The following is a 14,502-nucleotide window of genomic DNA, read 5'->3' on the forward strand; positions in this document are numbered from 1 at the left end:
TCATTTTCTCCAGGATGGAATGGATGTTTGGCGGGGAGCAACCCCATCTGAGCAGGCTATATAGTATGAGCTTGTTTCAAGGCAATCAGGGGTAAGTTTCAGGCAAACAAAACAGAATTCAATCTGACAGCGGTTGCAAATGACATTTTTACACCCCGTGGTGTCATGCTCAAGCAGATTTCCACAGGTAGGGCAAGCCCTCATGGACGGGCAAACTATATTTTTGGCCTCTGGTAGAATTACGTCACGACACTTGGCCAGCTTTTCGAGGTTTGGGTTGTTGCAGCCCGGGTTCTCGCAGCGGTTTGCGGTAGGAGCTGGACCCTTCCACTCTCTCAGGCACTGCCAGCAGAACTGGTACGTTTTACCCCTCTCAGCCGTGCAGATGGTGCAGAGCACACACAGGTTGGTCAAGTCCTCTCTCTCAACGAATGAGCCACAGCCTGGGCACTTTCGAAGAAATTTTCACAAAGTTTAGTCTTTACAAGCGGAGACTCCTAAAGCTAAACACTGAAAGGCTTTACTTTCACTGGAGAGAGATTAAATGGCTACAAATAAGAGCAGCTTCTCTTTTTCTGGTGTATCTCGTACAAAAATTACACCCCAATGTATGAGACATAAAAGAAGAGATACAGTGATACTCACCGAGTTGTATTCACAGTATTCTGCTGCAGCCAGGACAGCCACAGTTTCCTCAAAGTGTTTTTGTTCATCGCTGGTTAACACAGCCAGCCTACGCACCTCCAGGTATGACCACTCTGCATTACATTTCTGTATTGTGTCCTCTATGAGTGCAGGACACCGGAACTTGTGCTGTCCCTAGGAAAAGAAAGTGGAAAATATAAATGCTACCAGTACATTCTGACCCTGTGCATTTTTACACTGTATGCAAGGCTGTATTTTTAGACAGAAAGCAACATTTTAAAACAGAAATGAATAGTAATCTTAATGTTTCTAACTGCACTAAACCTGGGGGAAAAGTTGAAAAAGAGGCTGGATACTAATAGGGTATGGATCAAACCCCAAGCATGGACGTCCATGGCTGATTCTCTGCTGACACCAGAGTAAGTCTGTATTGATCGGAGTGTCGGCTAAATGAAACTCTTACCCAGATTCTTTCATTTCTGATTTGTTTGTTTAGCTGTAGCTTTGGATAAGAGTATCCACTGAATGAGTCTATGTGAATTTAACGTACCTGATCCAGCAGACTGCGACACCAGGCGGTGAGAGACTGTGGTGTGACGGCATGGCCACATGACATCTCAGCCCTCAGGGTGTTTGGGTCATCATCCAGTGCTGCGTAGTATATTGCAACGAGTGAAATTGGGATTTTGTTCATAATGATATAGTGACAGTTTTGCTTTAGTTCATGATGGACTTCGGACCACACCCCTTTACCAAATGTGCATTCCGCCACTATGCAATTCAGAACTGATTATTAGCTCTCAGTTTCATAATGCTTTCCCAATGTAGCCTATACTTACACAGTGACCATCTTAACAACCTAAGTTACGATTTATTTTAACCCTCGTGTGTACGCATATTTTCTCCATTCTTTTCATTACGGCAAAAACACAAGAGCTAGCTAGATCCATAGTTTACCTCTAACCTGTTACCAGCTAATTCGATGCATGCTCCACATAAATAACTGAAAATACTATTAAAACTATCAAATATTCTCACAAATGATACATACTTATGTCATCAGGTCTTGTAACAAATTTAAGCGTTGTGTCTCTTTGATCATATCTCTTTTCCTCCTGTTGCTCCGTCATCGCTGCCACCGGTGCGCTTTCGTCGGAGAAAAAGTGAGTGTGAATATTCTTGACAGGCGTTTTGTGTGTTGGTCGTTATGTTTTCACTTTCATAGCCTACTCCTGGAAGTCACATGTTTTCGTATCATCCAACAGTGTTAAAAAAAACATCGCGTGTCAAAAGTGAAATGAAAGTAGTCACACCAGATTAAACTGTGCTGCTAAATTCGCACGGGAGACATGGGGAAAATCTATCAAGTTTTCGTTGTCGGAATAAAGGGGGAGAAGAAAACTGTCGATGTTGCACACTCCGAGGTGGAATTCAACAACACGACAGTTTTAGAGTTCAAGAGGAAACTTTCAGAAAAATTCCCTGGGAATTCAGGTATTTGAGAGTGTTGGAATAATCAAGTATTTGGGCGCAAGCTTTGTGTTAGTTGCATGAATTAAGTCGTTGATGCATGTAATATCTGCCAGCTTTAGATGCAGATCATATTTGATTTCCAGGGCTCACATGTGTATCTTTTCCCTCCATGGATAGGTGATGATTTGTCTTCAATGAGGCTGTTGTTTGCGGATAAACAGCTGGACGACGCAGACAAGTTCTCGGATCATGAGATCAAGGACCATTCGACCATCTTCCTTGTCCTGCGGCTGCCGGGGGGTGTCATCTAAGGAGCCACCGGAATGATTTGTCTCGCAAAACTCCATAAATGAGGGACAGCTAGGCCTATGAAGAACATCAATGACAATAAATTTAATGTCATTCTCTTTAAATGTTAATGAATGTTTGAGTGTTAGAACTGAGCAGAGGGCCAATAATGCTGTTCCCGAATGTTATGGGATTTTTACGGGCTAATGTATTAGAAGTCTGAGATAAGTTTGCAGTCATTATTCAGGTTCTCCAGGGACATTCATTTTACTTAAGTAGCCTATCCCATGAAATATTCTGGTGTTAGTTTTAGAGGTGATCACGGAATACTCTGTTAATGCCTTTTACTGTTCAAAAGTCCAATGGTACGTACACGGATAGTATGCAACTGTGCACGGTCATTCTCCTCTTGACTGCGACTGATCAAAACATTGTTACATTCCCTCGTGTTGGCAAGTGATTCCGCTTCTTTGCCTTTTAGCATGTCCTGATTGACCAATCCGGACATAGATTAAAAATACTTAATGGAGTTTTGAATAATTATAAAGTTCTTGATTAATGAATAACACTATTTCTTTTTCCGGTGTCATGTGATGGTCAGTTGAGACAAGCAACTGGAATTAAAACATATTTTAAAAAATATCGAAGAACATAATTCGCTCTGCATCATTTCTAACGAGCAGTGACAAGAATAAGGGGGCGGGGCAGTTTTGAGAAATAGATGTTTACCATTCGTTACAGAGAGCATGAATAGGACGCTGTTTACAAATGTGAACAAAGCCAACACTTAAGTGAAAGTAAAACGACAATAAAATTCTACGAAGAGCGAGCGTCTGCTCATTTGTGTTATTCACTCTTGGCCATGTATGTGAGTGAGTGCGTGATAAAATCGGTCAAATAGTTTCAATAGTGTGTTGTGATGGACACTAAATTTAATACCGAAGGACATATTTGCCTTTCTTGCCATTTCGGAAGCTGTGTAGTTGATACTATGCTTCTAATTGAAAGTGAAAGTAAAAAGATTACGTTATACCCGATGTATCAAAGCATTTCCTGTTCCATGTGGCTCGCCCATTTATTGGCAACTTATAAGGACTAATATTATTTTACTGTAGGGCAGAATGACCTGATTACCGGTCGTTGGCAAGTGGTCTGAAAAACTGTCAAATACACCTGTTGCTCGTGTTCATGCGCACGCAGGGTTTGGTTTGGGGTAAGGGTCGAAGTTATGACTGTTATAAATGCAATTTTATGCAGTGCTAAGGTAGTAAAGTCCAATAGGGAAGTTAAAAAGGTCTCCGCTCAAACTTAACTTCGTCAAGACATATTTATCTGTTTCACTTAAATGACCAAAGTTCTTTCCTTAAAGCGAACAGAGCCTCGTGAATCACGCCCGATGTTCTTAACCGTTTCCCACAAATCAGCACTAAATTAATGTTTGAGGGCATCTTTTATATTGAAGAGTTGGGGGTGGGGGGGGTCGAAACATTTATATATCCTATGCTATACGGCCCTAAAGAAAAAGTTGCCCCCCCCCCATTGTATAATTCACACTCTGTCATTCATTCATCACGCTGACATTTCGATCTATTTTCCACTCTTATTTGTGCGACATTTATCAGTCTGCAAGCAGCTTATGCCACACGATTCCAGTTTGGAATCAGGTGAGAACCTGTTCAAGCGTATGTTAAATTTAGCAGAGATTCCCTGTTATTGGCACACACACTGCAGGACGCAGAAGAAAGGGGTAGGTCGGCTTTTTGACGGGGACAACTGTCGCTTAGGGTATATGTGCATACGAGGATATAGGTATAGGCTATAATTAGGGTATGAAACCTCTCCACCATTATTACGGTTCGTATCCCAATAGTGACGGTTCCGGTTTGGCAGTGCGTCCACACTGTGCATATTTTGAAGCCTTTTCAGTCTCGAGAAACCGAACAACTTTTATTTAGTGTTCCATAGTTTTACTTTGGTAGAAAACAAACAAGCAAAACAAAAAAAGTAAACAAAACAAAAACTAAAAAGAACAGCAATTAGCTGAATCAGTGTTTGGATAAAGCAGTTTCAAGAAGTCGCTATGAATTATAAATAAAAACTCTTCTGTATCCTAAGTGAAAGCCAAAGAAAACTTTCAGCACTTTCTCTCTCTTTCTCTGTCACACACAAACACACACACACACACACACACACACACACACAATCCACTGTGCGTGTCATTAAAACATCATTTGAAATAGACTACATACCCTATTGTAGACTACATACCCTGGCCACATGACATCTCAACCCTCAGGGTCTTTGGGTTATCATCCAGTGCTGAACAGAATATTGCAACGTGAACAAGAACGAGTGATATTGGGATTTTGTTCATAAAAAGTGACAGCACACAAGAACTAGCTAGATCCATAGTTTACCTCTAACCTGTTACCAGCTGATTCGATGCATGTCCACATAAATAACTGAAAACACTATAAAAACGATCAAACGTTCTTACAGTCGATACATGCTTATGTCATCAGGTCTTGTAACAAATTTAAGAGAATGCTCCGTCATTGCTGCCACAGGTGCACTCTCGTCGGAGATAAAGTGAGTGTGAATATTTTTGACAGGAGTTTTGTGTGCTGGTCGTTATGTTTTCACTTTCATAGCCTACTCCTGAAAGTCATATGTTCTCTTATCATCCAACAGTGTTAAAAAAAACATCGCGTGTCAAAAGTGAATTCAAACGAAAGTAGTCACACCAGATTGAACTGTACTGCGAAATTCGCACGGGAGACATGGGGAAAATCTATCAAGTTTTCGTTGTGGGATTAACGGGGGAGAGGAAAACTGTCGATGTTGCACACTCCGAGGTGGAATTCAACAACACGACAGTTTTAGAGTTCAAGAAGAAACTTTCAGAAAAATTACCATGGAATTCAGGTATTTGAGAGTGTTGGAATAATCAAGTATTTGGGCGCAAGCTTTGTGTCAGTTGCATGAATTAAGTCGTTGATGCATGTACTATCCGCCAGCTTTAGATGCAGATCATATTTGATTTCCAAGGTTCACATGTGTATATTTTCCCACCATGGACAGGTAATGATTTGTCTTTAATGAGGCTGTTGTTTGCGGATGGACAGCTGGACGACGCAGACAAGTTCTCGGATCATGAGATCAAGGACCGTTCGACCATCTTCCTTGTCCTGCGGCTGCCGGGGGGTGTCGTCTAAGGAGCCACCGTGATGATTTGTCGTGCAAAATTCCATAAATGAGGGACAGCTAGGCCTATGAACAACATCAATGACAATAAATTTAATGTCATTCTCTTTAAATGTTAATGAATGCAAGGGTGTTAGGACTGAGCTGAAGGTCAATAATGCTGTTCCCAAATGTTATGGGATTTTCACGGGCTAATGTATTAGAAGTCTGAGATAAGTTTGCAGTCATTATTCAGGCTCGCCAGGGACATTCATTTTATCTATTAAATGTATCTGTTAATGCCCTTTACTGTTCAAACGTCCCATGGTACGATCACTAACATGCAACTGTGCACGGTCATTCTCCTCTTGACTGCGGCTGATCTAAACATTGTTACACTCCCTCGTGTTGGCAAGAGATTTCGCTTCTTCGTCTTTTAGCATGTCCTGATTGACCAATCTGGACACAGGTTAAAATACTTAATGGGATTTTGAATAATTATAAAGTCCTTGATTAATGAATAACACTATCTCTGTTCCCGGTCTCACGTGATGGTCAGTTGAGACAAACAACTGGAATTAAAAACATATTTCAGTAAAAATATGGAAGAACATAATTCGCTGTGCATCATTTGTAACGAGCATTGACACTTTCGCAAAAAAATAAGGGGGGGAGGGAGTTTCAGTTTTGAGAAATGTTTACCATTGGTTACAGAGAGCTTGAATAGGACGCTGTTTACAAATGTGAATGTAACCAACATTTAAGTGAAAGTAAAAGGAAAGTAAAATTCCATGAGGAGCGAGCGTCTGACCCATTTGTGTTACTCTTGGCCATGTATGTGAGTGAGTGCGTGATAATATCGGTCAAATAGTTTCAATAGTGTGTTGTGATGGACACTAAATTTAATACCGAAGGACATATTTGCCTTTCTCGCCATTTCGGAAGCTGTGTAGTTGATACTATGCTTCTAATTGAAAGTGAAAGTAAAAAGATTACTTTATACCCCGATGTATCAAAGCATTTCCTGTTCCATGTGGCTCGCCCATTTACTGGCAACTTGTAAGGACTGATATTATTTTACTGTAGGGCAGAATGACCTGATTACCGGTCGTTGACAAGTGGTCTGACAAACTGTCAAATACATATGTTGCTCGTGTTCATGCGCACGCAGGGTTTGGTTTGGGGTAAGGGTCGAAGTTATGACTGTTATGAATGCAATTTTATGCAGTGCTAAGGTAGTAAAGTCCAATAGGGAAGTAAAAATGGTCTCCGCTCAAACTTAACTTCGTCAAGACATATTTATCTGTTTCACTTAAATGACCAAAGATCTTTCCTTAAAGCGAACAGAGCCTCGTGAAGCACGCCCGATGTTCTTAACCGTTTCCCACAAATCAGCACTAAATTAATGTTTGAGGGCATCTTTTATATTGAAGAGTTGGGGGGGGGGGGGGGGGGGGTCGAAACATTTATATATCCTATGCTATACGGCCCTAAAGAAAAAGTTGCCCCCCCCCCTCATTGTATAATTCACACTCTGTCATTCATTCATCACGCTGACATTTCGATCTATTTTCCACTCTTATTTGTGCAAATGGTGGGATATTTGTCAGTCTGCAAGCAACTTATACCACGTGATTCCAGGCTGGAATCAGGTGAGAACCTGTTCAAGCGTATGTTAAATTTAGCAGAGATTCCCTGTTATTGGCACACACACTGCACGACGCTGAGGAAAGGGGGCGGTCGGCTTTTGACGGGGACAACTGTTGCTTAGGGTATATGTGTACACGAGGATATAGGTATAGGCTATAATTAGGGTATGAAACCCCTCCACCATTATTACGGTTCGTTTCCCAATAGTGGCGCTTCCGGTTTGGCAGTGCGTCCACACTGTGCACATTTTGAAGCCTTTTCAGTCTCGAGAAACCAAACAAAATGTGGTCACTTGGAAACGATTTCCATAATGTTTCATGTCAACCGAAATGAAAGCGAAAGAACACTTTCAGCCTGTTCTGTGTGAATTCAAAATGAACTGTAGCTTATCTTCCGCGTACCTCTCCCTTTTACTGGCGTGGTGATGACTGGTAATCTTTTCTTTTCGTTCTGGGAATGTTAAAGAGTGTTCCAGTACCCCAAGTGTTCACAGCATTCTGTGGTGCGTACGTCCTTAGCGAAACATTTACAGAATTCCAGTTAAATTAATATGCATGCGTTAAAAGTCGAGAGAGCTGATGCGTTTACATTTTCTCAACCTCGAACAGGTTGTGTTCCATTGACAAAACCAGTGAGAGTTAATTGATCTTCGTCATTCACCGCTGGCTGTAAGCGTGGGGGGTAAGTATTGTACTCCTCAGTGAATGGCCGACAACCTGTTTAACATGATGTTATGCTCCTGCAATGACAGGAATAATCTGTAGTTATTCAGATGGGCAAGAATAACGTGATACCAAGTGAATGCAAAATAGTGTTGTATACAGGTCTAACCCACACTACAGCCGTTTCACAATTTATCGATGTCAGAGGGACAAGCCGCATGAGTAGTCCTATAACTGTCTTTGCCTACATAAACTCATTTGTTTTCACTGTGGTAAACATGGTATATGTGTACTTAGCACCCCCGTTTTATGATTGAATATGTCCTTATGGGCTTATGTGCGGGCTTATATAAAGATTTACGTATATCAACTTTTCTCCAAGTATACAACCTCTGTCAAAGGAAGATGGTGTGACATGAAACAAGCGCGCCTGCCTTCGGCATTAGAGTCGGAATTTAAGGCAGGTGGGTTTTTTTTGTTTGTTTGTTTTTTTGCATAGGTTTCTCAGATCATAAAATCGCTGGAGAGTTATGATGAAACCTCAGCAAATTTAAGTTTCAGCAGAGCTCTTACCTTTACGAAGCTACTCTCTAGCTTTCTGAAATTTGATTTGTTAGTAATCTACCCGTATGACTGCCACGCGTTTAACAAATGTCCTAGGTGACGCAAAATTAAAGAGACAGGGAAACATCTGCCTCGGTAGGTTTGTATGCACGCTCGCGCGCGCGTGTGCGTGTGCTTTTATTTATTTGCAATGAACTCATTAATCTCTGGAGAAGCCATGCATAATGAACTCTTTAACAGGTCCATACAGACAATGTTACGTGATTAATATGCAGGGATTATTGAAGCTACGTTATTTTTCACTTGTTTGTTTATTTAGAGGAGGATTCTGGTCAATACAAGCAGAAGATTATTTACAAATAATAACATTTCTTAATGTTAAAGCCCAATATTTGATAGGATGAATAAAATTACTCTCTATTTGTAAACATAATCATGTTATAAGAGCTATTTTTTATGTCGTTTAGTTGTGTAATCTTATTTGCTGTCATTTGTTTATTTAAAATGAAATCACCCACTCTCACACAGGTCAGACAATCATGTATAAAGGCCTGAAAAATCGAGGCGCAACCTGTTATTTGAACTCAGTGTTGCAATGTCTCTTCATGACAAAGGAATTCAGAGAAGAAGTGGAGAGGTAAAAGTCCCATGTTGTCCATTTAAAGCCAAAACGTTACTACATATCTGTCACTCTGATTTTTTCCTCAATAATATTCGTATGCATATCAGTGCAGCCTGTTCTTATGTTAGTATAATTGTTTTCTTCAGGTTTGAGCAAAGTCCAAAGGACCATGGGGAAAACAGTCTGCTACTTCAGTTAAAAAAGCTGTTTAAGAAGTTAAGTAGTCATGACTCCATGCACGCTGTCGACATCGGCGAGGACATTCTTAACAGTTTAAAAATCCGCAGTGGTATGCTATTTTCGTTCATTCAGTATATCCTTGTATTGTAATAATTATTATATAATTATTATAAATATTATAGAAATGTCATTGTCAAAAAGGATTGTTTGAATGTTTGTTCAAAGGTTTGTTCTGTTTTGTTGCTCTACAAGTTTATGAACAGCAAGATGCTATGGAGTACTTTCAGAAAATTGTTAAAGCAGTTGATGCAGATGTATCCAAGGTAATGTCTATGATTCAGGGCCTAATGATTAAACTCACTTTGTGTTTTCTACAGATTTTATCGCATTCATCCAGTTTTCAGTAACTGCAAATTTTGTTTTAAAAGCAAACTTACATATTTCTGTGGTGATAAAAAAAAAATCCCCAAAAAAATCCAACCTTCATATCATCACACAGAGAATTTGATTGATCATCTTGTGTATTTTGGTCCAGGTCTTTGAGGGAAAGATGGCGAACATATTAATGTGTGACGAAAAACACAAAAACGAAGAGAAAAGCACATTCATCACTATTCCTCTCCCCATTGAAGTTAAAAACAATGAGAATTACAGTGTGGTAAGAACTTTCCCAATTTCTTTTCATTTCATTACATTCAGATAATGATCTTAGGTCACTCTATCACAAATCCTCATCTGGAGCAAAGGATGAAAATCACAGGATGTGAAAAATCAAAAATGACATTTTCTCTCGAAGGAACTATAACTCTGTCTTCTCATGTGATTTCAGGAACAGGGCCTGGAAGCCTTTTTTAAACCTTCACACCTCAAAGATGATGATCAAATGTATTGTGATGTCTGTGACGAAAAAAGAGACACGGAAACTGTGAGTGTTTCATCCTGAGTTGTATTTAGCATCCCTGAGATGCAGTGCTATTTAACATTTGATCTAAAATCTCAGGTTCCAATGAACACATTTTTTAAGATGTCCAGTCATCACAGATTGAAATGACAACCCACACAATTTTAGTAAATTAGAAGCTTGCTTTCTCTAACAGTCCTGATTTATCTTTTTTTCTCTATGATTTAGAGATATGAAATACAAGAACATCCAACAATACTGACCCTGCACTTGAAGAGATTTTACTTTGACTACATGCAAATGAGCTATGTGAAAAATCATTGCTCTACACATGTGCCACTCAGCCTGCCGGTTCAGGTACGGTGTGCTCTGTCACAAAACACCCACCTATAAATTCCCGTTGATATCGCCCTCTCTGATAAAGCTAGTATAAGCTTAATTTTTCCATTACTCGAATGTTGCCTCTTCATTCCTTAAAATGGATGATTTTCTATCCTCAGAATTGCCCGTACGAGCTATTTGCTGTCATCAACCACAGTGGCGAACGCACAGGTGGACACTACAATGCCCTCATTAGATCATCTAAAGATAGCAAGTGGTACTGTTTTGATGACAGTCAAGTTCATGAAAAGGTGATGAAGTCATAATTATAGTTATGTGGATTTTGACTTTCTTTTTATCTTTTATTTTTTGAGCCAACAGTAACTTTGTTTTTGTTCTGTGTTCTTTTGTAGGATGCAGAGACCTCCCTGAAAAGGTACCTGAAGTATTACAAAGATTTTGGAACTGGTGTAAATCTTGAGACATTTGAGTTGGTCAACTGGTTAAGGCACTGTATCACTATGAGGTGTCATGAATCTGTGATTATTTTTCATCAAATTGTTGTTAATGCAATTGGTTGCTTACCTCCTCCAAGGAGGAGTGTGATATCAGTACTATTCTTTCTCTTTGGTGATGTGTCAGTGCCAGTCCTGTGCTTACATAACTGCAAGTGGAATTAGGTAAACTGTGTTCTCCTTAAGTTCAAGTTACATTTTATTGATCCACAGGAAGTTTGTCCTCTGCATGTCACCCATCCTCACTATTTATGGGTAGCTGTTAACCCACAGACAGATTTGATCCCAGGACCTCTTTTTGTGCAGCAACAGACTTATTCATCACACCATCTAAAGAAAGGAACATCTCCATGCTAGGATGGGACTTGAACCTATGCAGGCAGGGCACACTAACTTAGAAGTCTGTCACCTTAACCACTCAGCCACCTTGCCTCACGCTTAGTGGTAGAAGGTTGATATCTGTGTTGCTATGAACACAAGTGCAGATAAATGGCAACTCCAGACTGAGCAGAAACCGGAAAAATAGGTTTTGTGAAGTTTAGAATTGTTATTTCTCACTTCCCTCATTTTCTCTCCAGTTTTAATGTCCTGTCATATACAATCTCTCTCAAGCCTGCTCTTAGAGTAAGCCTATTGCATGCTTCTTTTTCACATTTCAGGCCTTACCTACTGTCAGATGAGTTGTCAAATATTGTGCAGTAGCGTAGGAGAGCACTATTCATGCAATAGTAATCATACCTACACAGGACTCTAACAGTTATTGACCATCAATGAGGAGGGAGAGGGAGAATGATCCTGGCTGACACACTCAACCAAGGGAACATGGCAAATTCACCCAGTTTCTTGAGTTGCGTTTTACCCGTTGACACTCCTGCCATGTGTGGTCTAGCTTTGATTTAAACTGTGAAATGATCCAGGATGCACCACTGCACTTGGTGGCCATGCCTTAACCATGTTAGTCACTCAGTGTTCTCCGTGTTTGTTTGTTTGAACATATTGATGTAAATGCCTGCCTATCTCTTATTTTTCAGCTCCAGGCATGCTTACATACTCATGTACCAGAAAAGTAAGATCAGTTCACATTCCTGCTATGTTCATTACACTGTTCACACTTATCCATTGACTGATACACTGTAACCTTGATTTGACAGAGGCAGACCTTGATACCAGTGAAGCTCCCCCTCCCATCTCAGAGAGCAGGAAAAGGAAACACAGTCCTGAAGACGTGGACGATTCTAGGGGGCCAAAGGCACAGTCAGGTAAAGTTCTCTGATGAAACATCCTACAAGCATCAAAACACAGTAAAATCAACCACTGAAACGTTGAAACCATTAGCAATCACAGGAATCACCAGCAATGTTCAAGTAACAAAAATACATAGTTTCAGTCCCAAACAAACTGCAACAGCAGCTGAAAGGTTTAGTTGTGTAGGTTTTGAAATCCTTTATTCCTGTGCTTTTAGACGTTGGGTCAATTCATTCCTCCACTGACCGTGATCATGTGGAAAATGGTCTGGAGCCGCGCACAGGTGCTGAGCAAGAACACCCAGAAGACTCACAAAGTGAGGTGAGTATTTGCTAGGTATACAAGTTTATGGAGCTTGTTTTTATAGTATTGTTTTTGTTTTGTTGATATGGACAGAAGGTAATAATAAAAAGTAATAAGTGGTCATAAGAAGTATCTCCATTAAAGGGATAACACCAGATAAACTTCATATTATTTTTAGGTGAGGCAGCCTGAAAAAGACCAACCGGAGGGTAAGGATGAAATGAAATGAAATGAATGAACTGCTCTTAGAAAGTATTTTATGGATTATGTTCGTATAAATTATGTTTGCATAAATACAAAGTTCTTTGATGAATTTACGGAATTTGTCAAAGACGGATTAATGAGTTACAAAATTCATTAAAAACATCACCATAACATTCATTCACTTATAAATGTGACTCACCCTCTCACTGACCATATTAAAGTGGTACATAATCTGGGGATACACACTGAAGACACTGTCCAAAAAGACCATCCAGCAAAATCAGACAGCGAGGTAAGATATACTGGGTCCACAACATCATAGATCTTACCTTGATACGGTAGAATATTTTGTATATTAAATCATCATCTCCACATTGTTTTATGTTGTATAATAGTCATGTTCTGGGCAATGATAGGGACAGAAATCAGTGCATAGTATGCTTATAAATAATGCCTGTCTTGGTGATTCCTTCTGATAACTGGCTGGTTTACAATTCAAATCAAGATGTTATAACTCCAGAAATGCAACGACTCCACATGGACTTTGTTTCATTTTCTCAGGTGGTGCAGCCTGAAAATAACCTGTCAAGAGGTAAGAATGAAAGAGATCAAAGTGACAACAGAAAACATTTTCAGGAGGTGAAAAAATGATTGTATGTGTTCAGGATATTTCTGGAGCTACGACGGTTTCTAAAACATCAAAGTGTAGCTGTTTTTGACTTGGACATTTGGACATAAGACTGTGTACAGTAACTGACAGACACTGGTGACACCAGTTCAAATGGCATAATCTTTGGCTGTCTTGTTTCGCTGTTTAATAAATTCATGATTAAATTAATGATTATAAAAATAGATGTGTGATGACAGTGTCTAACAACTTGAACAAAGAGCTAGTTGATCAAGTATGACCAAATCAGAGAGAAGAAGAATCACAAAAAAGTTACTAGAACAGTTTTTACACAGGTAACTTCCTCATCTAGTGGCTATGATTAGGTGATAAATGGCATCCAGTCACTCTGATGGGAATGCACACTGTAAAAACTGCTCAACATATTAAAAGGTTTTTTGTTTGTTTGTTTGTTTGTTTGATTATGCAATCATTGGGGTTGTGTCTGGGATGTCAAGTAATTTTGTTCTTGTATCAACAGAAACAACTCCCTCACCCAGTAAGGCATGTTTAAATAGTCATGTACACCAAGAGCTCCTCACCGATCCGGAAAGGCAGGTGAGAAATGGGAAAAGAATTTCCGATGGAACTCAACTTGCTAACTGTTTTTGACATCCCACATACTTCAGCCATAATAAACAGAAAATATTCCAAATGCACTCGATTTCATTTTCGCAGGCTGAGTCAGCACAAAAAGACCTATCAGAAGGTGAGGGCAAAAATGAATGATTTGTTCATCAAAACAGAAAAAAATCTCCACACATTAAGCATTTTAAGAGTAATTAAGCACTTCTCTGTACTTATGAAAATTGCAAAATAATATTAGTAATTGACATTGTATCGAAAAAAGTACTACTTATCCTCATGACTACATGATTTGCATGATTGCTTTTTATCTCAAAGGAATAGAACATGAAAATATATGCATGACGTTTGATTCTGAACAACATTCTTCATCCAACTCATCTCGAGCAATTTTTACAAATATGACTTGACTAGAGCTGTAAAAGAATCGTCAGAATCATCACTAGAAAAGTCTAATTCATGCTCTTTCAGTTACAAGTGTGACACCCCCCCTC

The 14,502-nt window shown here is 39.6% G+C and overlaps 3 protein-coding genes across 3 annotated transcripts; 2 read left to right on the plus strand and 1 right to left on the minus strand.

Moving 5' to 3' along the window:
• On the minus strand, positions 1–1,775 carry LOC115817601 (ankyrin repeat and IBR domain-containing protein 1). The gene is made up of 4 exons (XM_030780924.1): positions 1,691–1,775; positions 1,196–1,293; positions 646–819; positions 1–450 (listed from the first exon to the last, which is right to left on the minus strand). Exons 1-4 carry the CDS (start codon positions 1,773–1,775, stop codon positions 1–3), a joined length of 807 nt encoding a protein of 268 aa, XP_030636784.1.
• A 219-nt stretch (positions 1,776–1,994) lies between these two features.
• LOC115816281 (polyubiquitin-like) lies at positions 1,995–2,429 on the plus strand. Its single transcript, XM_030779243.1, has 2 exons — positions 1,995–2,139; positions 2,296–2,429. The coding sequence occupies exons 1-2, from the start codon at positions 1,995–1,997 to the stop codon at positions 2,427–2,429; spliced, it is 279 nt and encodes a 92-aa protein (XP_030635103.1).
• Positions 2,430–5,186: 2,757 nt separating this feature from the next.
• LOC115816282 (ubiquitin-60S ribosomal protein L40-like) lies at positions 5,187–5,621 on the plus strand. The gene is made up of 2 exons (XM_030779244.1): positions 5,187–5,331; positions 5,488–5,621. The coding sequence occupies exons 1-2, from the start codon at positions 5,187–5,189 to the stop codon at positions 5,619–5,621; spliced, it is 279 nt and encodes a 92-aa protein (XP_030635104.1).
• The last annotated feature ends 8,881 nt before the right edge of the window (positions 5,622–14,502 follow it).

The sequence above is a fragment of the Chanos chanos genome, chromosome 7 (genome assembly GCF_902362185.1).
Source record: "Chanos chanos chromosome 7, fChaCha1.1, whole genome shotgun sequence".
Taxonomy (NCBI): domain Eukaryota; kingdom Metazoa; phylum Chordata; class Actinopteri; order Gonorynchiformes; family Chanidae; genus Chanos; species Chanos chanos.

Bases quoted from the DNA above. Each gene is read 5' to 3' on its own strand.
- LOC115817601 (XM_030780924.1), bottom strand. From the start codon at position 1,775: ATGACGGAGCAACAGGAGGAAAAGAGATATGATCAAAGAGACACAACG. The intron at 1,294-1,690 runs ATCATTTGTGAG...ACTACGCAGCAC, and splicing joins ACCTGATGACATAAGTATGT to TGGATGATGACCCAAACACC. The intron at 451-645 runs GTGAGTATCACT...TTTCTTCGAAAG, and splicing joins AATACTGTGAATACAACTCG to TGCCCAGGCTGTGGCTCATT.
- LOC115816282 (XM_030779244.1), top strand. From the start codon at position 5,187: ATGGGGAAAATCTATCAAGTTTTCGTTGTGGGATTAACGGGGGAGAGG. The intron at 5,332-5,487 runs GTATTTGAGAGT...CACCATGGACAG, and splicing joins AAAATTACCATGGAATTCAG to GTAATGATTTGTCTTTAATG.
- LOC115816281 (XM_030779243.1), top strand. From the start codon at position 1,995: ATGGGGAAAATCTATCAAGTTTTCGTTGTCGGAATAAAGGGGGAGAAG. The intron at 2,140-2,295 runs GTATTTGAGAGT...CTCCATGGATAG, and splicing joins AAAATTCCCTGGGAATTCAG to GTGATGATTTGTCTTCAATG.